Raw genomic sequence first — 25190 nt, 5'->3', positions numbered from 1 at the left:
CGAGCTTTGTTCCGACTTGCCCAGAAGTCTGCTGGGATGAGCGAGTCAGCACTCGCAGGCAGCTGATAGGGCAGGTTGTGTCTTTGAGATGCCTGTTTCGCAGAGGGGAAACTGAGGCACGGAGTCGTGCACCTTTGCTCGTTATCAGAAAGTGAGCGTGGGAGGATCGCGGTGAGCCCTGGCGCCAGGAGGGCAGTGCTCTGTCTCCTGGGATGCGTCGTCACCAGGAACGTGTTCCCTGTGCTGGATCTGTGCTCAGCTGGAGAGCTGCAGTGTCACAGGATGCCTGTGGGCACAGAGGTTACCTGAGTGATGTGGGTCTGTCTGCTCCCTTCTCTTCTAACAGGTCAACTGTCAAAATGGGGTACTTTTACTTGGGGCTACAAAAAGTGAGGGGGGAAGGGGGGAAAGAAAAAGATTACAGAAAGAACTGAATTACAGTAGGAGGTGGTAAATGAATGTAAATTTTACAGTAAAATCCTTTAGGAGTTTCCAGAGACACCCAAAAATCCCTCCAGCAGTATAACCTGCTACCAAAATGCCACAGTGGGTAGGTGGGAGTGAATGGAAGATAATCATAATCAAAACAGTCAACATAAATGTTCTTTTACTCTTGTGTCCCAAGCAAAGAAATCTGCTGCATCCTCTCTTGTGATGGAGGGTGGGCACAAGGAGTCGAGCTCTAGAGGAAAACAAAGCAACTAAGGAAGACTTTGGTGAAGCACAGAAGTGTTTGGAAGAAACAAGTCCATGCTCACACTCTACATTGACAGGCTCAACTTCAAGTGATTTATGGATGCCATTGGCCCTCATGAACCAGAGCCAGCTTTCCTGCAAGTAACTCCCTGCAGCTGAGGGTGCAGAACCATATGGGCGTGGGAGCAGGATGTAGGCAGGTAGCTGGTTTCTCCTTGGCATTGCCATATAGGCTGGGTTAACATTATACTTCCCTGATGCAGTTTTTATAGACCAAACAGTAGCAGTTCCCTCCCTCCGCAGTGTGTAGAAACCTTTCCTTGCAGGAGGGGTTGATTCTCTATTGTGTTACCTGGTGGCTAATTTTATTCTCTTTTTTTTTTTTTTTTTTTTTCATCTGAAAGTGACACTCAGACTGAACCAAGAATCGCTGCAGAGAATTGCACCCAGTGCCATTCAACCAAAGGGTGTTTCTGAATCGGCACCAGCCGGCTGCTGAGGTTTGATCTGTTAGATCCAGAGCAGCCTGGTTTGCACTCAGATCACCATGCTTAAAGAACAGTCACTTAATCTCACTTAGAAATGTTTACTTGCGAGGACCAGATGGCCCAGGGAGTTGGGCTAAATGAAACGTTTTACTTCTAGGTCATGTGTTCTAATCCAGCCCAGGTTGGTAATAAATGAACATATTCACCTGATAGCCACTTTTGGCTCTGTTTTTGGTATTTTTTAGGCTGGTTTCCAAGTGGAGATGTCGCACCACAAAATCTCCTTCTGTGCCATGCCATTGTCAGTACTGCTTTGACCATCTCAGTGGAGAAGTCAAGGATGAAGTGCTCCACAGCGCCTGACTGTTTTCTTTTTCAGCCTGTAGGTAAGGGGAAGTTGTGCTGTGTTGTGCCTCTGCCATGGGCAGCATTTCAGTTTGCAAGGCTGCAGTCGAATCCCTCCACCAACGTGAAATTCATTTAAAAAAATTGGGAAATGTTTAATTGCAGTTGACATATAGGCACTTTCTGCTATGAACTTTACACACAATCACAGATAACAGCATCAGAATTAATGCCTGCTTCCCACTTGTCCTGCTATAAGCAATAAACGTTTGGCAAGTCAGTAAATAACAAAATTCTCATGTGGCCATCTACAGGTCACCAGGATACTTAAGAAGTTTGCGTTAATTATACCATGTTTGCCATCAAAGGGGGGGCTATTAACCCTTTGAGCTGTTGCAGGAAAGCGGTGGAGTTGTTTGGAAGCAAATGAAGTATTGCCACTAAAGAAGTGCAACCTTTGCAAAAATAAATTAATTAATTAAAAAAAAAAAAAATTGAGGCAAAAACCTCACTAGACATCATGGAAAATAGGTACCTTTTCTGCTTTCCTTTTATTTATTTTGTATTTTGACATCAAACACTCCCTGTAACCTAATCTTCTCGGCTTTTGATGTGGCTGTGGAGACATGACAATTAAGCACAGCTTAAAACAATAATCCCTACAACAGGAACCAAAGGCAAGTGATGTCAGGGTTCCCTCCTCACAACAAGCCTGTCCCGTAGTATTTGGCAATAGTGAAAGGACCATCAGTCCCAATTTGTTGTTTCTGTACCAGCTCTGTGCTTCCACTTTGCATTGAACTTTACACGCTTGCTCCATTTCCATTCCCTGCTGTTTGTTTTCCTTCTGCTTTGCAAAATGTTTGGAGACAAACACGACATACATGTTGCGGAGGGGTGGTTTGATCTTTTGCTGCTTAGTGGCACCTAATGAACGTGGCACTGTTTATTACTTGTGTTGCAGGAATCGGGTCTATCCCAACACGGGGATGGAGCACGGCCCAGTGCTGCCAGCAGATAGCACAGACCCCATGAGATGCCTACAGAGAGGCAACATCGAGGTGAATCTTCATCAAAGCCTGGGCTTGGGTGTGTGATGTGCAACAAAAGCAAGTGGTTGGATTATTCCAAGTTTTTTTTTTTTTTTTAAATGATGTGGTTGGTGCTGCTCCTGTTCTCTCCTTCTGAGAGTGTGTCTGGCATTCAAATATGGAGCAAGGGTGGGTGACTTTACTTATAACCCCATTTTAAACCCGTTTGAGGATGAACGTGTTTCTTCGTAAATGAAGCTTGCATGGTATGCCATAAATTGCTGTTTTTTTTTTAATGGGTGTTTGCACTAAGCCTCGCTAAACAAGTTTAGAGAGATGATTAACTTGTCTGAAATGGCACAGGAAGGCCTTGTCCTGGCTGTGTGGGCTTTGTGCAGCACATCCAGAGCTGCTGTGGCCCCGTGTCATCCGCTTGCTAGCTGGGCCTCCAAACGGGGCCAGGGAGGAGGCTGCGCCGCTAAGAAGCAGTGATATGAAAGGTTGGAATTTGCACATGGTCACTGAAAAAGGAACTGGTGTTTTTTTTTTCTTTTCTTAATAAGCAAGGAGTTATCCCAGGCTGGCTTCCACAGAAGTGATCTGCAACTCCCAGGGGGTCAAAGGAGGAAACCCAAAGTTCATTAGCAGTTTTCTTGCAAACATTGTTTTAGTGGCAGCAGCACTCACCCCTGCGCATCGCAGGGACACTCGCAGGGCTTTGTTTTGCTTTGTACGGCCCCAAGAGTTCCTCGTGTGGGTCAGACCAGAGCATGTGATGAAAGCACCACAAGTGTTGGCCATGGGAAAGCTGTCCGGTGGTGAACCCTCATCCCCAGAGCACAGACAGCAGAGGGGCTCCGGGCTGGCTGTCTCCCCTTGCTCCTTTCATGCCATGCATGACACCAAATGGTAAGAAACAGATTTCTGTGTTTGTGGTGTTGCCTGTCACACCAGAGTGGGAGCCTTCAGCGAGCTGTGCCTGGTCTAACAAAGGCTCTGCCCTGAAACCCATTGGGATGTTCTTCCACATCTATACTGCAACTTTGCCAACTTAACATTTCCTTGCTGAAAGCAGCCTGTGTGACAGAAAACTGGGCACAGGTCATTTCACAAAAAAGGTATTTTATTATTCTTAGCAATATTCACCTTGAAGGAATATGAGGAAAGCATACGCTTTTTACAGACAATATATAAACATGTTGTACATAATTAACAATAACTTAGTTCACTAATCCAAAAATAAGCAAAATAAAAAAATTAAAATAAAAACAGAAAATACTGCAGATTTTTTTTAATATGCTGATACAAGTACAAAATAATTTAAATCTCAACTGCCATTGTCTATGCTGCAGTGACCGACAATATATTGCACTTTGTCAACTGTATCAATAATCCCTGTCTTCCACCCACGTCCCTTCCCCACCCCCTGCACAAATCCTACCGAAATTTGAGTCGGGTACAAATAATGTACAACTGTACCATTGTAAAAGGTAGAAAGTAAAAAGGATCCGATTCTTTTTTTCCCTCAGTAGATTAAGAAGGTTTGTGATTTCTCCCAACTGCTTTTGTTTTCCCGTTCGTTTCCACTTCTTTACAAAGTGCACCTATATGCCTACGCAGACCAGGAAAAGGATGCAAGCAGGATTTTCCATGTCTGCCTGGTTCTTAATTCATTACCAAATTTTCAAGTTACATGGTTAGAAAAAGAAAATTACATCTGTTTTTATTTGTTTTGTTGTGTTTTTTCTTTCTTTAAAGCAGGACTGTTGCAGTAAAGATACAATTGGCTTGATCCAAAACAAAAACAAACAAACAAAAAAAAAAAAACAACAACCCCATCAACAACAAAAGTTAAAAGTTAAAAAAAAAAAAAAAAAGAAAAGAAAGAAGCTTGTCACAGAGTTAAGCTTACATGGTTTACATTATCAAACCCCTCTGCTCACTGGGGCATTTTCATCAGAAGTATAGCTAAATATGTACACTGTATGTTATACTGGAGCTTGTGTTCACGAGAGGCATCAGATCATAACAATCAATAGAATACACTTCACATTGGCAATAGCTTTGTTTTCGATCATTTACGTACAACGTGGTTTAATAATGGGAGCTCTAAATTTTTTTTTCTTTTTTTTCTTTTTTTTCCTTCTTTCTTACAAAACCCACTACGGAAGGCGGCCGTACGGCGCTTTCCCTCATCTCATCAGCTGTCGCTGCGTCTGGGATTTGACGGATGTGTGAAGCTCAAACTGATTGTCTCTCCCTTTCCCCTCTCCAGTGATCTCAACCTCATTTCTGCCCTTCCTCCCTGCGAAGTCCATGGGGGCTGGATGCCTGAGACAGCACACGCTGCCTTGCTGCGTGCGGACCCGCTGCCGCGCTGCCCTAAGTTTACCCAAGGAGCTGAGCTGCATTTTTTAAGCAACAGCTGCCAACACAACAGAACAAAATGCTGCAACCTCTGCAGTCTGTGAGTTGGATGGGTTTATGCCCTGCCATTTTTTTCTGTTGTTTTGCTGCATGTTAGCTGCAGCGATTTGGTATTTTACCCCTCGCTAGTGCAGGACTGCCTTCCGGGAGTGTCTTCCCACCAGTTAGTCTGATGGAGCTGTCTGGTTCAAGGAATAATATGATAGCAGGGAGGGGGGCCGTTGTGTGGGTTTTTTTTGTTGTTGTAGTTTAAATTAAGTCATTCTTTTCCCTAACATGAAAGAAGAAATTGTGTCAAAAATAATCATCGTCTTGGGCGCTTTGAAATCCCATGCTGCGGCTACAGTTCTTGCTTTGCCCACCCTCTCTTTCTTCCCTTCCTAGGAGATATTTTGGTATGGAAGATAGATGGAGCAAATTCAGGAGGGACACTGAATTTTGTCCCTCCCCATATTTACGAAGGCAGATTTTCATACAGGGTAGCCATTGCAACCAACAGCACAAAAACATGCACTCAGAGGGGTTGAGGCTTTTTGTGGAAAACAAGAGCAAAATAAATATGACTTTGTGTCTGATTTCATTTTAAAAATTAAGTTTTTATAAAGACATCCTTTTTTTTTTTTTTCTTTTTCCTTCCCCCTCCCCAAACAGAGTCCACAATAGAAATCCAGCATGTGTGGCTTCCAGTGAGCCGATTCCATCCTGGGAGGCTGCTTATATCTCTTCACAATATTCACAGTAATAACAAAGAGAGAAAGGAAAGCCAGTTCCAGCCTCTTCTTTCTGCTTCTGCCACCTTTTGCTTTCTGCTAGACAACTGAATATTGACCAGGTGAGTTCTTCTTTTCCTTATACCTGAGGGGGCAAAGTGCATTACAGGCACCACTACACGATTCTGCAGAAGACCCATCTCTTTCAAGGCTTTAGTCCAGCATGAAGAGTTAAACCACACGGGAGCAGAGATCCCCTTTTTTGCCATCCCTACATTCTCCTCTTGGCAGAACATTTTCTTACTTGGTGTCGTCTTAGGTAAAGCCCCATGTTCTCAATCTCTGGGTGGGTCTCTTGGTCGTCAGGTTTTATCCCATGGCTGTAACCATGCTGGATGGGTGCGGATGTCCAAATGAGATGCTGGAAGATGGGTGGATGGGGGTAGGTGTTGGTAGGATGTGTCCAGAGTGGCTGAAAGGTGGCAAATGCCCCATAGGTGCCATGTGACTAGCAAGGGCAGCAGCACTGAAAGGAGACGATTTCTCTTGCATGCACTTGGACAGTTCCTCAAAACACTCGGAGCCTTTCTTGCTTTTCTTTGATTTGTTGGACATTTTCCTATTCCTGGTCTGAATTCCTTCCTTTTTCATGGTCAGAGGCCTGTTCACCTGCAAGAAATGAGAAAATCAGGCTCATGCCGACAAAATGACTTTATTGTGCAAAAATGAAAATATTTGGACAGTCCCCATGTGTTTTTCCTGGATGGAGACCTTTTTCTGGCCAAAAAAAAAAGAAAAAAAAAAAATGGTGTTTCTCTCTGCAGAACTTGTTTATATTGGTTTGTTTAATAAAACCACACACACAAAAAAACCCTAGACATGAAAAACAAATTGAATTGAATTTGGCAGCCGATGACTCTCTTTCCCGTAGGCTTGCCCTCAGTCATTCATTTCCTAAGAGAATGAGATCAAACCAGGAGGCACACGTTGACCTAAATTCAGACCTAAGATGTGAACAACCCAAGAGCAATAACCTCAGTTACCTGTAGTTTAAATAACTTTGCAACAAAGATAAGTGATTCCTGCTTAGAACAAATTTCTTTTTAAGAAAATGACAGTAACGCAAAGCCTTAGATGCATTATTATTTTGAAATCAAAACGAAGATGCTCCATTGGGATCAATTCTTGCACAGAGCCTATTTCCAATGGCCAAAAGATGCACAAAACACGCTTAGTTAAAACCAAGTGTCATGCTCAATTTTGCCTGCTTTGCCCAAGCGTTAGAAGCCAAGCTCATACATTGTAATGTCACTGAACTTAGCATCACTATGCCGACAAAGAATGGCCGTCACTCCCCAGGGGAACCTTAGAGATGAGGGAAGGAATAAAACAACAACCAAACCCCCCAAAACCAATAAAAGCCCAGTGTACAGCGTGCAGTTAAGACATCAATCCCCGACACATGAGATGAGCAAATACTCACATTGTGCAGTTTATAGTAGAGTCCGCAGGCATTACAAACCGGGTCCCCGTTGGCGTTGCGTCGCCATAAGGTCGTGGTGGTTGTCTGACAGTTGGCACAACACGTCCCTGCTCTCCTGGCCGCTGACTAACCAAAAGAGAGAGAAAATTAAAAATCTATCAGCGGGAGGAGGGGGGGGATCATGAGAAAGGTCAACTTGGGCTCGATATTTAGGTTGGGGAGATCTATACCGAGGTTTTGCAGAGCGTTGGGGCTGAACGAAAGCTCCTGTCAGTTTCGCGTGCTGTGGCCGTTGGGTTTTTGTTTAATGCACGTATTCTCCTATGCAGGCTGCAGCACTGAGCCCCATGGCACCATGTGTGCAAAGGAAACAATGCTTCTCTTCAACTCCCCGAACAAAAAATTTTAGGAGGGGGAAATCGATGTTTGATTTGTTCAAGGTTTCCCTTTGCAGGATTCTAGATTGTGTAAGGAAAATGTATTTTTCTTTCTCCCCCCCTTTTTCTTAACTGACCAACTTAAGTCAGTGCCAGTGTAGGGTTTGAAAAGAGGTAATGATCTTAAAGAATGTGATTTTTTTTTCTCTTCACCTCCTCTGTCCCTTTAAAGATGTCCACAAAAGAAAACCAACCGCATTGCTTAGCTGGGTGCAGTATTTATCAGAGCCATCACTGAAAATTCAGTTTCCATTTACAAGTGAAAGGGAGAAAACAAAACTGGCTCCAACTTTCTTTAAATATTTAGCAAACCAAATTTCATGCCTCGCAGCAATGATTGCGCTGACCCAGCTGCCGCCTCTGTCCCTACTCAGTCTCTGGGCTGACAAGCCCGCAGCCAACCATCTTTAAAAAAATATAAAAGGATCATTTAAACAGCATTGTTCTGCCGAAACCAGGGTGGAGGGGGGGCAAAAATATCCCAAACATTCACCCACCTCCCAAAACACGAGCAGGAAGAACAGACAGCAGGCAGCGGATGATTTCTGGATGGGCCTTTCTCTAGCAGGCCCTACAATAACATGCTGCTCGTTGGTTGGAAGCGCTGTGGACTTGTCAGTGGCACCCCAAATTCTGGGAAATAATTTTATATAAGAAAGCTGCAGCTCTGCTTCCAGAAGCAGGCGAAACACAATTCAATTTGTGCGATTGGATTAAAGGAGAGGACTCGATATTTTTTTTTCTTAAATTAGCGCACTTTGCTTACTAACACACATAAATGGTGTTAATTTCCCCAGGGCCTTGCTCTCTAGGTATTTCTGCAATTAGCCACGAGAACCACGCGGTGAAGCGGCAGCAAGGTTTGCGTTAAGCGCTGAGCACCTCTGCGAGCCGACAGCGGTGTCCCAGCGTTTGGCCTTTCCAGACGAGAACGCTGAGCACTGACCCACCCGGCTCGCAGAGGGGCAGCGCTGGGTTTGTAGGCACTCACTGCTGATTTTACACTCCAGCTCTGTAACTTTCCCAAAGTGATGGACGGCTTAGCAGCTTAAAGCAGGAATCAGCCCTCTGGGACTTGTATATTTCAGCCCCTGCTCACTTGTGAGAACAGGCCGAAGGCAGAGAGAAGGGGTACCCCCTACTGCAAGTACGCTCATGCAACCCAAACACAATTAATGCCAGACCTCCGAGCACTGACATTAATGATGGCTTTGCTATTGCATGTCAGATGAACGCATTCCCAAAGATGGCCATCTCTCTTCTGCAAACAAGCAAACTACAGTGGAAAAAGGGGCAATAAACAAAGCTGTAAATCAATTAAAACAACAACAACAAACAACCAAACGAAGAGAAAAGCTCTCTGGCTGCTTGCAGTGGGGTAAGCACAGAAAACGAAGTGCAACCCTTTCCCAGCACAGGGGAAGGTGGAGCGCTGTGTTTGTGGTTGGGACGCGGCTCACTGATACTGCTCGGCTCTACGGCCTGTCCCATTCAGACTGCAAAGTACTTGAGCCTGGGAGACGATAATGTTACACTGTTGTCTTAACATTTTTCTGTGTGTCAGTCACTAAGCAGCCTGCATAGCTGAAATTCTGACTCACGACAAATCTTCTGCATCTCATCCCAGCGTCAGAGCAGCGGTGCCAATTTTCTGCTCTCCAAACCTCATTGAAACGTGCCCACGAGTAGCTGAGGGACTTAGGCACCATAAATCAAAAAGCTCCAAAAAAATATATTTATTATTCTTAGCATTTTACGCCTTATTTGTGGAATAGAGTGTATTAGAAATTTCAAAACAGCGAGCATGACTGGCAAGGCTCGCCTATAGAAACTCTCTAAAGCTTTTAGAGTCAGGAAACAGATACACAAAGTTTCCTTATCTTTAACGTACAGATATCCGGATAGGAAACTACTACCAGGAGCTCAGAAAGGACATTTTTTTTAAATGGCTCAAATGAAAATACAAAGTATAGGTGACTCCATGGAAAAATAATAGGATCTTTTTTTTTTTTTTTTTAAAACAGTGGGGGATTGTCTGGGGAGGGAACCAATATTAGTATTGCCAGAGAATATAAGAGTGAAAATTACTTCATGGCTTTCATACAAATAATTATTAAGTAGGGAGCAGTAGCTTTGACTCATCTGATTTGTTTTGCTTTTTGGAGCTGGAACTTTTCTTTTTTTTTTTTTTCTCAGCACACGGTGGAGAACATTCACGCTCATAACCCTTTCGCTCCCAAAACGTCCCAAGAGGCCAAATGAATGAGGAATTAAATTAAAAGCTGTCATCTGAGGATAAACGGGGAGACGGATACCCGATCTCCCGCTGGCCTGGCCGCGCAGAAGCTCGGCTGGGGGCTCAGGGCACGTTGGAGGGGTGGGAGGGATCTGCCCCCAGGCACGGCCTGACCCTGCTGTGACTATGGGGCCGAGCACGGTAGGACGCGTCGGGCTCGTGCCTGCGTGTGGTCTCTTTGCCACATGTATCCCCCAACCCAAGGAAAGTCAAAGACACCTACCAGCCTTCGTTTGGGTTTAATGAGAGGTCGGTTTTGACCGTTCATTTTGTGGTAGAGCCCGCAGGCGTTACACAGGTAATGCCCGGTGCCGTCTCTTCTCCAGAGAGGGGTAGCGGTTGCTCCACAGTTCACACACTCTCTGCCTTCTAAATGGAAACACGAAGAAACCGGATTTCTTTCTTTAAAAACAAATTCACAAAAGCTTTTTGCACTGTCCTTTAGGCATTTTCCGAAAGTCAAAACAGAGCGTTAGTTCAAGCACGGGCAGACAGCGGGGACACGCGCAGCGCATGCAGCGGGGACCTCGAGAGCACCGCAAGTAGTGCGTGTCACCAGCAGAGATCAGCTCGTGCTCCCCGTGGGGAGGGAAGGACTGACCCGGTTTGGTGCTGGGAGAACAAGAGCTCCCTCCCGTACCCACAGCACTGCGGTGCTCGGGCTTTGCCTTCTGCCATACACACACACACACACACCTGTGAACACACAGGATGTAAAACAAACAAGCAACAACAACAACAACAACAACAAAGATGAAAAAGAACCAAAGAAATGGGTTTCCTAGAATTAAATCTAAGCAGAAAGACCTCCTCTTCTGGGCTTGCTCTGTTTGCTGCAAACACTACCAGGCAGGAAGGCGAAGCTGAGCAGGTTGGGAATAGACACAGCGTGCCAAAGGCTCGGTTATGAATTTTGTTCTAAAGGCACAATACTGATCGTTTAGAAACTTCAGTTCCAGCACTGACACTGGGAATTATTGTAAAAAAGTCCTTTTCTGTCATTCCCCCCCCCCAGATGTAGTGCGGAACAGCTACCCATGTTACTGCTTTGTGCTTCAGCACAACATGGGAAACACGGCATGGCAGAGCGGCCCTACAGAAGCCCAGCATGCAGCTCCTACGTGTGTCTGTGCCTCGGAAAGCTCTCTGCTAGAAGTTCATTCGCCTCCGACGGTTCGAGGGCAGGTCTGCTTAATATAGAAATCTCTTCATATAGTTTATGCAAATCCTACAGCGTTTAAGCGGAGAGGAAATTCTCCTTTTGCTAATAACTGCAGCAGGCCACGCCGAGTTCAGCAGGGTTGTGCCTCCTTTAATCTAGAGAGTGGGTGGCTTTTAAACAACACGGTGAAAAATGAGGGGAGCTCTCGGTGCTGCGTTTGGAGCTTTTGTCCCTCCTTGGGCAGGAAGCTGCCGGAGTCGCCGTGTCGTGAGCCTGAGCTTTCCTACAAAAACACCGGGTGGTCACGAACTTTCCCCAGTTCCCCCCAGCACGGGGGGCTCCCTTGCAGGAAAAAAAGGAAAAACAAACAACGGAGCCCCAAGCTTCCCCCATTTAATAAAGCTGCCGGCAACCACAGGATAAAATAAAAAGCTCCTCGAGATCCGGTTATCTTCAGAGATGGGGGCCGTGAGTCTGTTTCTAAGTCAGGGGCTCAGGCTGCTAATTGCATCTTCTTACCGTACACTACTAAAAGAATGCATGCACGTAGCAGCAACTGCATTTAAACAGTAGACTGCGGTGTTCCCTTTGGAGGGGCTGTTTGAAATGGAGCTGGTGAGGCTCTAAAGTATCTGATGCTTTTGTTGCAAAACTCCTAAGGGAACACACTGCTGAATTGCTTTAAAAATAATTGCATGTGGTGTATTCAATGATTTTTAAGAACACACACGCAACAGCTTATATAGTCACTAATTTTCAAGGGCTATCTTAATTCAGTACCAATACACCGTATTGAAATACATCATACATCTTTTCCTTCTGATGCTGAGAATTTTAAAGCAGGAAGGTCAGAGTTACAAACATGTCCTTAATTCTATGTCTGGTTGTGCAACTGGGGTCATTTCAAAGCGCGATCAGCATTTCAACCATCGCAGTTTGCTGATTTGGAACTGCACTGCCAGGTAGAAATGCAAGGCAGAGCTGTGGAAAGCTCTGCACTACGGAGCAGAGAGATGTGTGGATCAGGAAAGAAGGAGTGTTTTCTGGTTGGGTTGCAGTAAGTTTGCGATGACTGGACACCTTAGTCTTTAGCACTGGTATGTAAACTATATTTGAACTTTTGCTCCTTTAAATGTGAAGGAAATAGGGCCCGCACGGAGCGGCCGGGGAAGTTTCGCTTTCACCCTGCGCTGGGGCCTTCTCTCTTATTGAAGAGAAGACATGAAAAATTATCAAAGGGGAAATAACTCTGAGCAGAAAGTCCCCACGTGGAACTGAGGGGGGTTAACCACTTGGGGAGAACGTGAGCCCCTCAGGGGCCACAGCCTGCCGGGGGCTGTTTGACATTCTTCCCCATGTAAATCCTTCTTTGTAGTGCGATCTACTGTGCCGCTCAGTGTCCCTCGGCCCCATCCGAGTGCCCCGGGGCTCAGCAGCCCTGCCAGCACGATGGCACCAGGGAAGCCTGGTACAAAATCCATTTAAAAATGCAGCACAGCGAGGCCAAGCAGTCACCTGCCCTTCTGTCCCAAGGAGAGCTAGCACAAACCCCCGGTCCTACAGCCGCCTACGGCTTCAACCGTATACCACAAGCACAGCCAACCACGACACGCACGCATGCAGCACAACGGCCCTAAATTTAGTCCTCCCACCCCAGGGATAGCATCAACGCATGGCAGGGGTGCTCCGCTTACCCGAACAGGATCTGGCCTTGCTTCGTGGCTTGGGGGTGAAACTGGACGCCGGGCCCCCCAGGAAGCTGCCCGGATGGAAGAGGCTGCTGCTGTAGTCGTGAGCAGCCGGCACGTAGGAGGGGTATGTGGGGATGGGGTGGTGAGTGGAGGGCTGGGCCCCCATGCTGGTGAGGCTGCTGCGGAGCGGGCTGGCGCTCTCCATCTTCATCCCTTCCGACAGCGACACTTGGTACTTGATGCTGTCTTTGTCCTCCTGTCGGGCCCCAGCGGAGGACGAAGGGGAAGCAGCGCTGGTGGAGTTGGGGTCTGGAGACACTTCCTTGGGAGGGGTCGGGGGGAAACCGAAGAGGTGGGAGCCCGAGTGCGAGGCCGGGGTGAGCGATGAGACGGAGGCGGTGCTGGACGTGCTGCTGCCGGGGTACACCGAGATGGCCCCGGGTGCTCCGGCCGCAGAGGGGTGCAGGGGGGTCTTGGTGAAGGGGTTGACGGTCCAGGGGTTGTGGTGATGGGCAGACAGTGCCGCCTTGCTGCTGTCCAGCCAAGGGATCCCAGGGCTGTGGATAAGATGAGGCCGGCACATTTGACTCCCGGTCAGGCGGGCTGTAGGGACACAAGAGCGTCAGGGATCAGTGAAATATCCCAACTCCCAGCCCAGAGAGCTGCAGGGGAGCCAGAGCAGGGAGAGATTTCCCAGCACAGAGAGCAGCAGCCATGGTCCGCAAACAGCCCCTTATCTGCATGCCCTCCGAGGGAGACCCCAACCACCCGGGGAAACTCGGAGAAATAAAGCCAGCCGGGGAAGGAGCAAAGGACCCCCGTTTCCACCCCACCCCACCCTACAGCAAGCACCAAACCCCCTTCTGTGCTGTCTTCCGAGCTGCCAAAGCGCTCTCTCTTCAGATTCTACAAACACCCCAGGTAAAATCCATCGCCGAATCGAATCTGTTCGTATTTTGCATCCGGGAAGCACCCGTGTCTGAGAAGTTCGAGCCTCCGCACACACTATTTCCCCTTCCTCTCTCACCCTCCCCTTCTTTCCCTCCCCTCCGCCAATGCCCGGTCATCGCTAGGGTTAAAATTTACCCGTGCCTCCCTTTCTGTTCTATTTCCTTCCATCTCCTTTCCCCCCTGGCCCCGACACACCGAAGCGGCCGCAAGAACATCTCCCCACCCACACGTCGGAACGGACAGAGCTGGGGAAGGGGCCGAGGAGCGGATGCTCATTTACCGTGTGCCTGGCTGTAAGAGACCCGGGCCCGGGCATGGGCAGAGTTGGCGTAGTAAGGGTTGCCCTGGGAATCCAGGTGGTTGAAGAAGACGTCGACTTCGTCCGGAGGTAGGAGCTGCGCTGGTTCCATGTAGTTGTGAGCCAGTCCCGGGTGGTGGCTCTCGGGGTGCTGCCCGTTGAGAACGGCGTGGTGGGTCATCCAGCGAGGCTGGTCTGTGGCCACCTCCATGGCCTCGGGCCTCCCCTCCCGCCCACCCGCGGGGCAGCGGCGAGCGGCGGTCGGGGTCAGCAGTCGGAGGTACCGGGGGTGTTTAGCAGACGGGCGATTGTTTAGGAGAAAGCCGTCGGGTGTCCGGAGATCGCCTTCGGGAGGATGCGGGGTGGGCCCCGGAGTCAGCGCGTCCCTCTGTCCGCGGGTGGGTGGCGGGGCAGCACCTGTAAGAGACACGGGGTGAGCGGGTCCCCCCTAAATGCATAGGGAGGTGGCGGCCGAGCCCCTCCCCCTTCCTAAAATATCTGCTCCCCCGACTCCTCACCCTGCGCCCTCCCGTCACTAAATAAACAGATCTCATTTCGAACTTAAAAAAAAAAAAAAATCCAAAAGCTTCCTTTCCCCCCCCCCCGAGCCCTCTCGCTACAAACGTCAACAGGAGTTTTTCCAGCTGGCTTCAAAAGGGGAGAGGGGGAAGGAAGGACGGCAGATCCCATAGAGTCCCAGCGAGAACTTGGGCTGACACAAAAGGAAAACGAGGGACGGAGGAGAAAAGGATCGGGGACAGAAGGGTGGGACGAGGGGGGAAAGCGGCGATGCCCCCCCGTGCCTCACACTTACCCGGGGCGGGAGGCAGAGAGGCGGCGGGTGCCCGCTCGGAGGCTGCGGGAGAGAGGAGAACGAGAGGGAGAGAGAAGGGGGGAAAAGCCGAGCGAGCGCGGGAGGAGGAGAGCGGGAGGTTGGATGGAGGGTGTTACTCAGATGGCAAAGCCGCGGCTCTGGCCGGCTCGGTCCCATCCCCGCGCATCCTATATGAGCGCTGGCGCCAGCTGGCCGCGGCGCCGCAGACGGGCCGGGGCGCGCAGGGCCGGCGGCCGGGCCAGCCAATCCCGCCGCCCCACACCGCCCCCAACCGCACCCCCGGCCCCAAACGGAGCCGGCCCGGGGGGGCGCGGCGCGGACCCCCTCCTCCGCCCCCTGCCCCCGCCCGCAGCATCCTCGCCCGGCAGCGCCGTGGGGGCTTTCCTCGCTCGGGCTCTGCACGCCCCTGTGGGGCGGGGATCGGCGGAATAGGGGGGTCCCGGCTGGGTGCGTGGGGATGGGGGGGGAGATCGGGGCGGGAAGGGTTCGGCGCCGGGGGGCGGCTCCGCCGGGGTGCCCGGGCGCGGAGCTGCGCTGCTGCCGGGATGCGCGGGGCCGGGGATGAAGGCCGGAACCGGGGAGATGGAGGCGGCACGGCTCCCCCCCCCCCCGAACGGGGCACAGCGGGACGGAGCCCAGCGCGGTCGCTCATGGCATCACGTTAGTTGGAAAACGGCAAAAAGAAACAAACGCGAGGCTCCACTTCGAGCGGGCACGGCCGGATCTCATCCCGCAGCGCTCGGCCGGGCTCGGGGCAGGGCAGCGCTCCCGGGAACGGTCCGCGGCGTGTCCCTCCCGGTGGGGCAGCGGCGCCGCAGCTCTGCCTTTATTTTCCTTCCCCCCTCGGTTCTTTAAACGGTTTGATTATTCGCAGTCACCCCCGTGCTTCGGGCCGTGCGTGCCCGGGAGCTGCCCCGCACAGCGGGAATGCCGCGGCCGCAGCGGGGATCAGCTCCGGGTCTTCCCGAAAAGCGCCTCGGGACCCATCCGCTTTTGGGGCAGAAAAGGAAAACAAAACAGAACAAAACCAACGCAAGACCAAAACCGACGCAGGGAAAGTCGCAGCCAGACGCCCGCTGCGCTATCGGAGCTGCCGCAGGTCCCGATGCACAGACGCTGCCTTCTCGTTCCTCAAACCTCTGCTTTCGGAGGAAAAGGGAAACGAGCGCTGAACTCTCCGAGCGAGGAAATCGTGGAGCACAGCCCGCCGGGCAACGGCAGCGGCTCCGACCCGACGGCGCGACCGACGCGGGGGTGCCTGGAGGAGGCGGCGAGGGGAGCACGGCTCCGAACCCCCCCGGGCAGCGCTGGGAGCCGCGACCCCCCCCGGCCCGACCGCCCCAGTCACTACGACGCCGGGGCTCTGACGTCACCGCCACTGCCAAATTCGCCAGGAAATGAACTTTCTTTTAAAAAATAATAACAATAATAATAATAACGACGGTAATAATAATAAAAACCTCCCTTTCCTCTCTGCGCTGCCCGAGCGAAGCGGGTCTCCCTCGCTCCTGCCTGCTCCCCGCCCGCTGTCCCCTACGAGAGGCCCCCGGGAGGGGCTGCGGAGCACCCCATCCCCGCAGCCCTTCCTCTGCCGCCTCCTGGACCCGAACCGGGCTCGGGGGGCTCCGGGCCGGGCAGGCCGGGAGCGGCCCGCTGGATGGGAGGCGGTAGGGGCTGGGGAGGGCAAAGTGCCCAATGCCCGGAACGCTTGGGGCCGGAGCTGCCAGGGAGGAGGAAAGGGAAACAAAGCAAGGGGAAAATAAAGAAGAAAAAAAAAAAAGAAGAAGAAGAAAAAAAAAAAAGGAAAGTTAAAAGGCAGAGCGAGAACAGAACGAGCTTTCTAAAAGTCCGGCTTCTCCTTCTACGGCCGAAGGTGTTTTCTTTCCACGGGCAGAAATAACTCTACCAAAACCAGATAGATATCCCCAAACCGAGACTTTCCTTCTGTTATTATGACTATTTTCTAAAAAGGGCGAGTAGGAACCAAAGCGGCCGCTCGCAGGTAGGTCTCTGTTCGCAGTACAGCCAGGCCGGGTGCGGGCATCCCCCTGCCCGAGAGGAGCCGCAGCCCCGACCATGCCCAGCGCTCCGATGATGATTATTACGGATGTTTTAATTACTGCCCGCCTGCCATCGGCACGAGGCCGAGTTTTGTGGGTTTTCTTTTTCTTTTCTTTTTCTTTTCTTTTTCTTTTCTTTCTTTCTTTTTTTTTTTTTTTCTTGTTGTTGTTTGGGGAGTGGGGGTCAGGGGGTGGGCTGTTTGTTTTAGGCAGGTGATAAAATCGCAGTTAACGAGCTGATAATTCGTTCGTGTTTGTTTTAAAAGACAAATTGTAAAGATTAATCAGGCGGCTTGATTTATGGCGAGGCAGACCCCGGAGCTGCCCGCCTAGGGCTCTCTCCCCGAAGCCCCCGGCTCGGGTTACCCCGGGGCCGGAGGGAGAAGCACAACAAAAGGGCCGAACGGGCTCCGGCTCCGGCCGCTCTGCCCCGAGCCCGGCCCCGCCCGGGGGGTCCCGCTGCCCCGGCGCCTCCCGAAGCGCCCAAAGCCCCGCATCCCCCTCCCTGAACCCCCCGCAAAACGAATGAGCGCTCCGACGGGGAGAAGCCAGACTTCAACTCAACAGAACAGGGTTCCTCAACAGTGAGGATTCCTACCGAGCGTTCCTTAGAGCATTTTTCATTTCTTATGTTTTATTTTATTTACTCTTTTCCCCTCCTATCTCACATCCCCGGTGCCGGTGAGCGAACTGCGGGCCCGAGGCTGGAAACAGAACGGATGAATGAGTTTCCCCCGGGGAGCGCCGCGCAGGGCAATGCGGGCAGCCGGCTGCGCTCCGCTCCGCAGCCCCTTCCGCGGGCAGCCGAGCCCCGCAGCTCCCGGTTCTCCTTCTTTTCCCTTTTCTCCTTTTTTTCTCTCTCTCTCTTCTTTTTTTCTTTTTTTAAACTGATATCCGGCCTCACTTCTATCAACTTTATTTTCTTATTGCCGTCCCATTATTATTATTTCTTGTTATAAGGGAGATTTCCCAGCGCTGGCTGCACAACTGGTCCTCTGGATGTGATTGACAAGTGATGTCACATCGCTCCGGGGGGGGGCAGACGGCGCCGTGTTTTAGCAACAGTTAGCGATGGAGCTGACACCTTTGCCCGGGCAGACACGAAGCCAGAAAACAAATATCGCAGTATTTATTTACGCACCCGGATTGGGGCTCTTACCTCCTCCTTCCCCCCCCCAGCCCCCCCCTTCTCCCCCTTCTATTTTATGTTTTTCTTTTCTGGGAGGTGAGGCGGGGTGGGGGATTATTCTCTTTCCGCCTTTTTTTTTTTTTTTTTTTAATTTTTCGATGTTTTTTCCCTCCGCTTTTCCTTTTTATCTCTACCCCCCCACACACCCCCGTCCCGTGTGCATTACCAGCACATATTAATGGCTGCTAATAGGGTTATAAAATGACACAGTTACCTCTTAACCACAAGACCCAATTTAAGCTTCATTAAAAAAAAAAAAAAAAAAAAAAAAAAAAAAAAAAAGGCTCGGGGAATAAACCACGAAATAATCTCTTTTGCTTTTTTCTCCCCCCCTTTTTTCCCCCTTAATCTCACAGAAGCCGCCTTGCTGTCCTTCTTACCTCCCCCCCCAACCCCACAAAGGTTTGTCCTCCAGCGTGGGAACCTCGGGTCCCCCCGTGCCCATCCACCCCCGCGCACAACTTCACCTCCTCTCTGCCCGCACTTTCCCCTCACTTTGCCCACGGATAAGGAGCACAGACCCCACCGCCCTCCCCCCGGCGCCGCCTTTTGTGCACGTTCCCAAAGCAGAACGCGTGCGGGGGGCTTCGCACGGACACATTCATCCGGAGAAAGGTATACCAAAAAAATTCAGCCGCTGCCTCGAAAGATTTCGTTCTCAGGAGCCAGCTGGATTTCTCTTTTTTTTTTTTTCCCCCCTTCCTTTTTTTTCCCCCCGCCCCCCTTTTTTTCCTTTTTAAGGTGATTTCGGGCTGAACCGCCATAGGAGGTGCCCCGCAGGTCGCATTGCTTTCCCCGCAGCGCAGCGGGTCCGAAACCGCCCGCGGAGCGCCCGAACCGGGCTGACACTTCCGACTGTTTTTTTCTTCCTTTTTTTTTTTTTTCCTTTCTTTTTTCTTTCTTTCTTTCTTTCTTTTTTTTTTTTTTAATTGCTTTTAATTCATAAAGATGCTCTCGGGGAGAACAATCCCGGACAGAGAATCCCGCACCTCCCTGATGGAAATCGCTTTTCTTATTGAAATTGCCTCAAATCCACGCTCCTGTTGGCTATATCTCTTTTTTTTTTCTTTTTTTTTTCCCCTATTGCCTTCCAGCCTCGGCACCCCAAAGCAAAAGGCGGATAAAGAGGGGGACTTTGCACATGCACAAAAAAAAAAAAAAAAAAAGGAAAGAGAGAGAGCGGTGGAAGAGCAGCAGAGAGGAGCGGGCCGTGCTGGGGTAATTCTAAATCATGCAAAGCCCCATAAAGCTGCCGCACGGGACTGGGCCGGGCGGCTCCCGGCGGGCAGGTGCTCTCTCCGGGCAGAACAACCCTCGCATCTTTGTGTTTGCTGTCCAAATCTGCCAACAATGGGAGCGAGGAGATATAGGATGCGGGGAGGGGGCGAGGGGTTCCGCACACACACACCCTTTGCTCCGGGAAAGTGGCTGCCCTGGGTGAAATGCAAACTTTCAAAGATGGAGATTTAAATAATTAGCGCAGTGATAATAAGAAAAGCTGGGGCGGGCTGGGGGGGGGAGGGAGGAAAAGGGAAAAGAAAAGCGAACGAGGGCGGCCCCGCTCCCCGCAGGGTGCCGAGGAGGGGGGGGGGAAAGAAAAAAAAAAAAAGAAAAAAAAAAAAAAGGAGGAAAAAAAAGGAAAAGAAAAGCGAACGAGGGCGGCCCCGCTCCCCGCAGGGCACCGCCGGGCAGAGCCGCACAGCCCCGCGGCTCTGCGGTGCCTCCAGCCGGGGCTGCGGGAGGAGGAGGCCGGGGAGGGACGCGGGGATTTTTTCGTTCTTTACCAAACCGCCCCGCTCTGTTCCCCGGGGAAAACCGCCCCGGGCGGAGGGACGCGGATCGCTGAGGAGCCGCACGCCCTTACCTTGCCTGCCTCCCGCCGCGGATCGCCGCCCGCTGCCTGCGGAGCGCCCGCTCTCCCCTTCGGGCTGGGGAGGGGGCTCCGGCCGCGGGTCCTCCCCCGCCCGTGGGTGCGCGCAGCCGGCGGAGGGGCTGCCCGAGGAGCGCTCTGCTTCGAACTGGCGGCACTTCTCGAGCTGAGCCCTTTTTTTTTTTTTTTTTTTTGCCTCCCTCCTTCCCCCCTGCCCTTCCTCCCTCCCTCCCTCTCTTTTCCTCTCTCCCTTCTTTCCCTCCCCTTCTCTCTCTCACTCTCCTGCATTCAAGGATGGCACGGCGAGCCACTGTGTATTTATGTACATAATAAGGCAGCTCGTCCCCTCCACTTCATTTGCATCATTACAATATCTGTACAAGCACATCACATTGTCTGTTGCTTGCACCTTTTGTTACGGTTGCTGTCACAGTCTACGCGACTTGACTTTCATATTTTAAATGAATTGATATTATACCAACACAACACACGCTCGCATCCCCGGCGCTGCGAACGGGGCTCCTCTGCCCGCAGCTCCGCGCCGCTCCTCCGCCACCGGACCCCGAGGAAGGTGGGGTGGGCTGGGGGAGCGCTTTGTGATGTCAGTTATGGATATTAAATATTCCTATTAATTTTTCTTCCACCCTTTGGTGCCGGGCTTTTTTTTTTATTTTTTATTTTAATTTTTGGCGTTGACCAGCCTGTTTTTTTGACTAACCTCGTGTCTCTTCTCCCCAGTCTCCCTTCCCAAACTCAGTCTTTCGGGCTGTGCACCTGCAACTAAGAGAGGCGGCAGAGGAGCTGGGAGAGGCGCAAGCCTCAACGAGTCGTTGTTATAGCTAGAAAAGAAACGGTGAAATACAAATTTCGTAGCGCTGGGCGATTCAGTCTGAACGAACGGTTTGGGAAATGTCGCCGCGCCTCAGCCCCCGGCTCGGCACTGCTCACCTGCCGTGCCTTTTGCTCTCGCTGCGTGCCCGTATGCGGGGCTGGGGTCCCCTCGCCGAGCCCCGGAGGCTGCATGGGGTCGGCGGGCGCCGGGGTTGGCCGCGGGGGCAGCGCCGGGAGCGGCGGTGGGGGCAGCGCCGGATCGCCGCGGGGCGCGGGGGGATTTTCCGATGGAGGGTCGGGGAGACCCCCGGAGCGGGCTGCGGGCGAAATGTCCTAATGGAAAGACAAAGGCCGGAGCGTCCGGTGGGGGCCCTGTGGGAGCGGGGGAACGAAATACGTTTCGGGAAGGGAAGGAGAAAAGTTTCGCGAGAGCGGAATTATCATCATAATGGAGGTAAAAATGTGAGCAGGGAAAGGGAGGGGGGAATCCTATTCTGCTGGCATTTTCTGTCTGTCTTTGTGATATGGTTCGGGGGGAAAAGGGTCCTTGATATGCGGGAGATAATTCTTATCAGCTCCACGCAGCCCATTTCTAAAGTAAGTGTTTTAATTACTCCTCCTGTATTACCCTTCATCCTCTGAGAGAAGATACGTTCTCAGATTTATGCAGGAGAAAAAAAAAATACAAAAGAATGCGGTATTAAAATATATACATATATACATATCCCCCTCTTTTTCCCTTGTGCCCAGGACGAGGGAGACGGCACCGCATCCCTGGATCGCCCCTGCACGGAACGACTCCGGAACGGGGGAGCGTCGCCCTGGAGTAAAAACCACATGAAAAGCGGCTTTGGGAGCGTGCAAAACTACTCCGGGCGGGGGCACACGGGGGTGTCCGAAACGGGGGCCGGGGGGGCTGAGAGCCGCAGAGGAACCGCTGCACTCCCGGGGAGATCCGCGGTGCTGTGCCGGGATATCCCGGGCTGTGTGCGGGGTCAGGGCCGCCCCCGAGTACCGCCAGAAGCACTGGGGACATTGGGGGGGACGCGGTGTCCCCCCCGATTCTCCTTGGAAGAGAAGAACGCTTTCCTCTGCTGTTTGCCTTCTGTACTAAAGATGTCATCTGAAAGTCTGGGAGGAAGGAGAGACCGTGCTCAGCTCTCTTCCACGGTAACAATCATATTCTTCATATGGAGAAATATGATAGACAGCGGGGAAGGCTTTTTATTTTTTTTAATTTTTTTTCTTTCTTAAAAATAAAATAAGAAAAGAGGGGGAAAAAAAAAGAAAAAAAAAAAAGAACCAACCTTTTCAATATTGATTCAACAAAAAAAAAAAAAAAAAGAGAGGGAGAGAATTTTAAAAAGAGAAGAAGCAGCAGCAGCAGTGGGGAGAATATAGGCTCAGCAACTCTCCAGGTTCGCTTCCTTATTATTACTATCCAGGGGTAATTTTTCATCTCTGCTAGCTAATCTTTGTTCCTTGTGAAGATAATGAATAGCCCAATCCTTATCTCCTGGGCTCCTGGAGGCTGCTGGAGAATGGGGTTGAACAGGGTTGAAAATTGGTTCCAAAGTGCTGCTGAATAAATGGTGTTCCTTATCTCTCGCTTCCAGATTATCGGAACCCTTTCAAAACTCACACAACAAATACAGCCACCGCATCTAATGCATCATTTACCAGAGCAGATCTCCGCGTTTGATCGGCAGATAGGCAAAATCTATGTATTCCTTGCTGTACTTAGTATGCATGGACGCCGGGCTGCCGTGCACGCGGGGCGCCCCTCCGGGCCGGGACACCCCCGGGGCCGTCAGAAGTGTCCCCTGCCCTTCCCCGACGCGGGGAGCGGGGTGGGAGAGCGAAGCACGACGCAAGGTGGATTCGGCCCCGCTGGGACCCGCGGGGGGGACGCGAGGTGCCCGCCTCGCCCCGCGCATCGCCTCCCGCATCCGCTGCTCTGCGCTGTGGGGCAGCCGGGCAGGACCCCAAAGCCGGGGGTTTCGGCACCTCCGGCTCGGAGCTGAGCGAGACCCTCATCCCGCGGGAGGGCCGGGACACCCAGGGCAGCAAAACCCCATAGAAGGGGAATTCCTCCCGCCTGGAGTCAGCCTGAAGTCTGCCCGCTCGGAGAAGCACCAGGCTCTTTCCTTTCTTCCTTTCCTTTCCTTCCTTCCTTTTTTTTTTTTTTTTTCCTTCTTTTCCCTCTTTCTCCTTTTTTTCCTTTCCTTTTCATATTTTTTCTCCTTCTTTTCAACTTTTAATTTTTTTTTTCTTCCCTTATTTTTATTATTTTTATTTTGGCCACTACCAGCCTAACAACAAACACTTCTCAGCCCTGGCTCCAGAGCAGGTGATTCCACAGCGTTGAGCAGCTCTCATCACCCCCTTCTTTCCCCGGCAGCCTCTGACCTCGTGTTCAGATACCGAACAAGACGGCATTTCGCTCTGCACTCCTGACGTCCCCAGCACTGCCCCATTAAGCACACGGTGTCCGCAGTGCCCCGGTTCCCTTTGCCCGTCCCCTGCAGTGGGAGCCGTCCCCTCGTCCAGGAAAAGGAGAGAAACTTCGTGGGAAGTTGTGGGTGAGCAGCAGCCCTGCCCATGCACAGGAGTTTTGCAAATGTTCAACTTGTACTAATTTTTTTATAGTTGTATTCACAGTTGTTCCCTATAAAAAATGGACCTGTGTTAGTTTATTAATAACCTAAACATTACGTATTAAAGACCTATGAGTGACACGAGATGACAAAAAGCTGTATTTTTCCAATATACACAAGCACACATTTAATAACCTTCTATTGCATCTCAGCTAGGCCTTCTCTCTGATGGTTCCCATGGCAACCGAGATAAAAAAGCAGCCATTTTCCATATCTCTATGAAAGTCTATTATATTGCAGGATTAGTTCATCTTCTGCTAAGGTCAAACACAAAGTCATACAACCTGAAATATTTAGAATCCATGTACATTCATTTTTTTATATGCCCTTTCATTTCCCACAAAAGACGGGGCTCCTCTGAGGTTTTATTCCCCGAGAAAATGCTAAGCAAAGCAATAAAAAAAAATCACGATTAGCGGCTGATGAAAAGTTCAATTGTTTTTTTTTTTTTTTCCTCCCTAAAGTTTTTTTTTTTTTTTCCTCTTAAAAAAAAAAAAAACCCACACACTATTGTTGCGCAGATAGCGCCTTCCCCATTTATCTCTATCAGCAGCCGTGATTGCGGCGATACGGCCGCTAATTGGGGCCGGCAGCGATCTGCGGGCGGACGGCGTCACCTTCTGGCCGAGCCGGGCACCAAACCGAGCATCGCCGAGGGATCGGGCAGAAATCCCGGCCGTTTGAAAAAACACGCGTTAAAACACGAGTGGAGAGGTTGGCTGCCATCCGCTCTACGAAGAGCTGCGGCTCTTTCTTTGTTTTTTGTTGTTGTTGTTGTTGTTGTTTTTCTCTCTTTTTACCCTCGGTCACTCTTGAAAACCCAAGAAGGGAATTTTGTGTGCGTGTTTGAGCACCTGCTCACGGTTCACCATATTCTCCCACCTGTGCACCCATAAAAGCCCACACCTGCGGCTCTGCCTGCTCACTCTCAGGCTCTGACCCTGTAAGAAGGGAGCAGACAGTGGTGTTTTTAGGGCCAATGTGTTTTGTGCTTTTAAATCTTAGGTCCTGGACTACTTGTGTTGCCTTTGGTGTTTGTGTTTCTGGTAACGGGGTTTATAGGAAAGGGCAGAGGGCCAAAAGCACACCCTGAGCTGCAACTCTGAAGAGGAGCACAGAGCGTCCCCAAACGTAGGTGGTTTTCTTTTTTTAAGCCTTGTGGTTTCTTCCCTTCCCTCCTGCATCCTTCTCATCCTGGCAGCAGCAGATGTGCTGTTTGGGGTCTGCAGCCCTGAAAAACCCTCTAGAAGCATCAGAGGAGCTGCACCCTCTGCCTAAAGCTGCATGTCCCACAGCACACCCATTCCTCAGGGCAGTACTTCTGTTTCCCTTGGGATTCTGCTTGTACCCCGGAGGAAGGGTCTGCCCCCAATCCTGGTTGCTCAAGGATGGCCTTAATGGGCATTTTGCTCCCCTAGCCCCACGAATGTGGCTCTGAGTGGTATGGGATTCGGGGGAGGGTGAAATGCCCCAGGTTGGCCCTGGGCTGTTCTTCTGCCTCTGTGACATCTGGTGCGTTGCTGTGAGTTCCCAGAAAGAGGCCCCGATGGAGGACGTTGGGGTAGGAAGAAAGGAGCTGACCTCGCGATTAAAAGCCAAAGGGAATGGAAATGCTTCAGACAGCTTCCAGCAGACGTCTCTGGGAAGAAAATCTCCTTGTTCTGCTCCATCGGGCTCTGGTGGGCAGCTTTGTCTGCTAATTGCCCGCTTTGTGCCGCGCTAGAGATGCGTGA

At 50.8% G+C, this 25190-nt stretch overlaps 2 protein-coding genes across 5 annotated transcripts; one reads left to right on the top strand and one right to left on the bottom strand.

Moving 5' to 3' along the window:
- Nucleotides 1–3665: 3665 nt before the first annotated feature.
- On the bottom strand, nt 3666–20167 carry GATA2 (GATA binding protein 2). 4 transcript variants are annotated; one of them, XM_085235672.1, is made up of 6 exons: nt 19964–20167; nt 13998–14432; nt 12770–13369; nt 10137–10315; nt 7181–7306; nt 3666–6366 (listed from the first exon to the last, which is right to left on the bottom strand). In XM_085235672.1, the coding sequence occupies exons 2-6, from the start codon at nt 14224–14226 to the stop codon at nt 6067–6069; spliced, it is 1434 nt and encodes a 477-aa protein (XP_085091798.1). In that variant the 5' UTR covers nt 14227–14432; nt 19964–20167; the 3' UTR covers nt 3666–6066. The 4 variants fall into 4 exon arrangements, with proteins under 4 accessions (XP_085091798.1, XP_085091800.1, XP_085091799.1 ...); XM_085235674.1 differs by having other exon boundaries at nt 10137–10282; nt 19964–20166; XM_085235673.1 differs by lacking the exon at nt 19964–20167 and adding an exon at nt 14830–15199.
- Nucleotides 17982–23552, top strand: LOC146543415 (uncharacterized). The gene is made up of 3 exons (XM_085236160.1): nt 17982–18035; nt 19578–21970; nt 22417–23552. The coding sequence occupies exons 1-2, from the start codon at nt 17982–17984 to the stop codon at nt 20586–20588; spliced, it is 1065 nt and encodes a 354-aa protein (XP_085092286.1). The 3' UTR covers nt 20589–21970; nt 22417–23552.
- Nucleotides 23553–25190: the final 1638 nt, after the last annotated feature.

Source organism: Meleagris gallopavo, chromosome 14 (assembly GCF_905368555.1).
Source record: "Meleagris gallopavo chromosome 14, MGAL_WU_HG_1.1, whole genome shotgun sequence".
Taxonomy (NCBI): Eukaryota; Metazoa; Chordata; class Aves; order Galliformes; family Phasianidae; genus Meleagris; species Meleagris gallopavo.
Note: the sequence above shows the minus strand (reverse complement) of the source record. Positions and strands in the feature narration are given on the sequence as shown.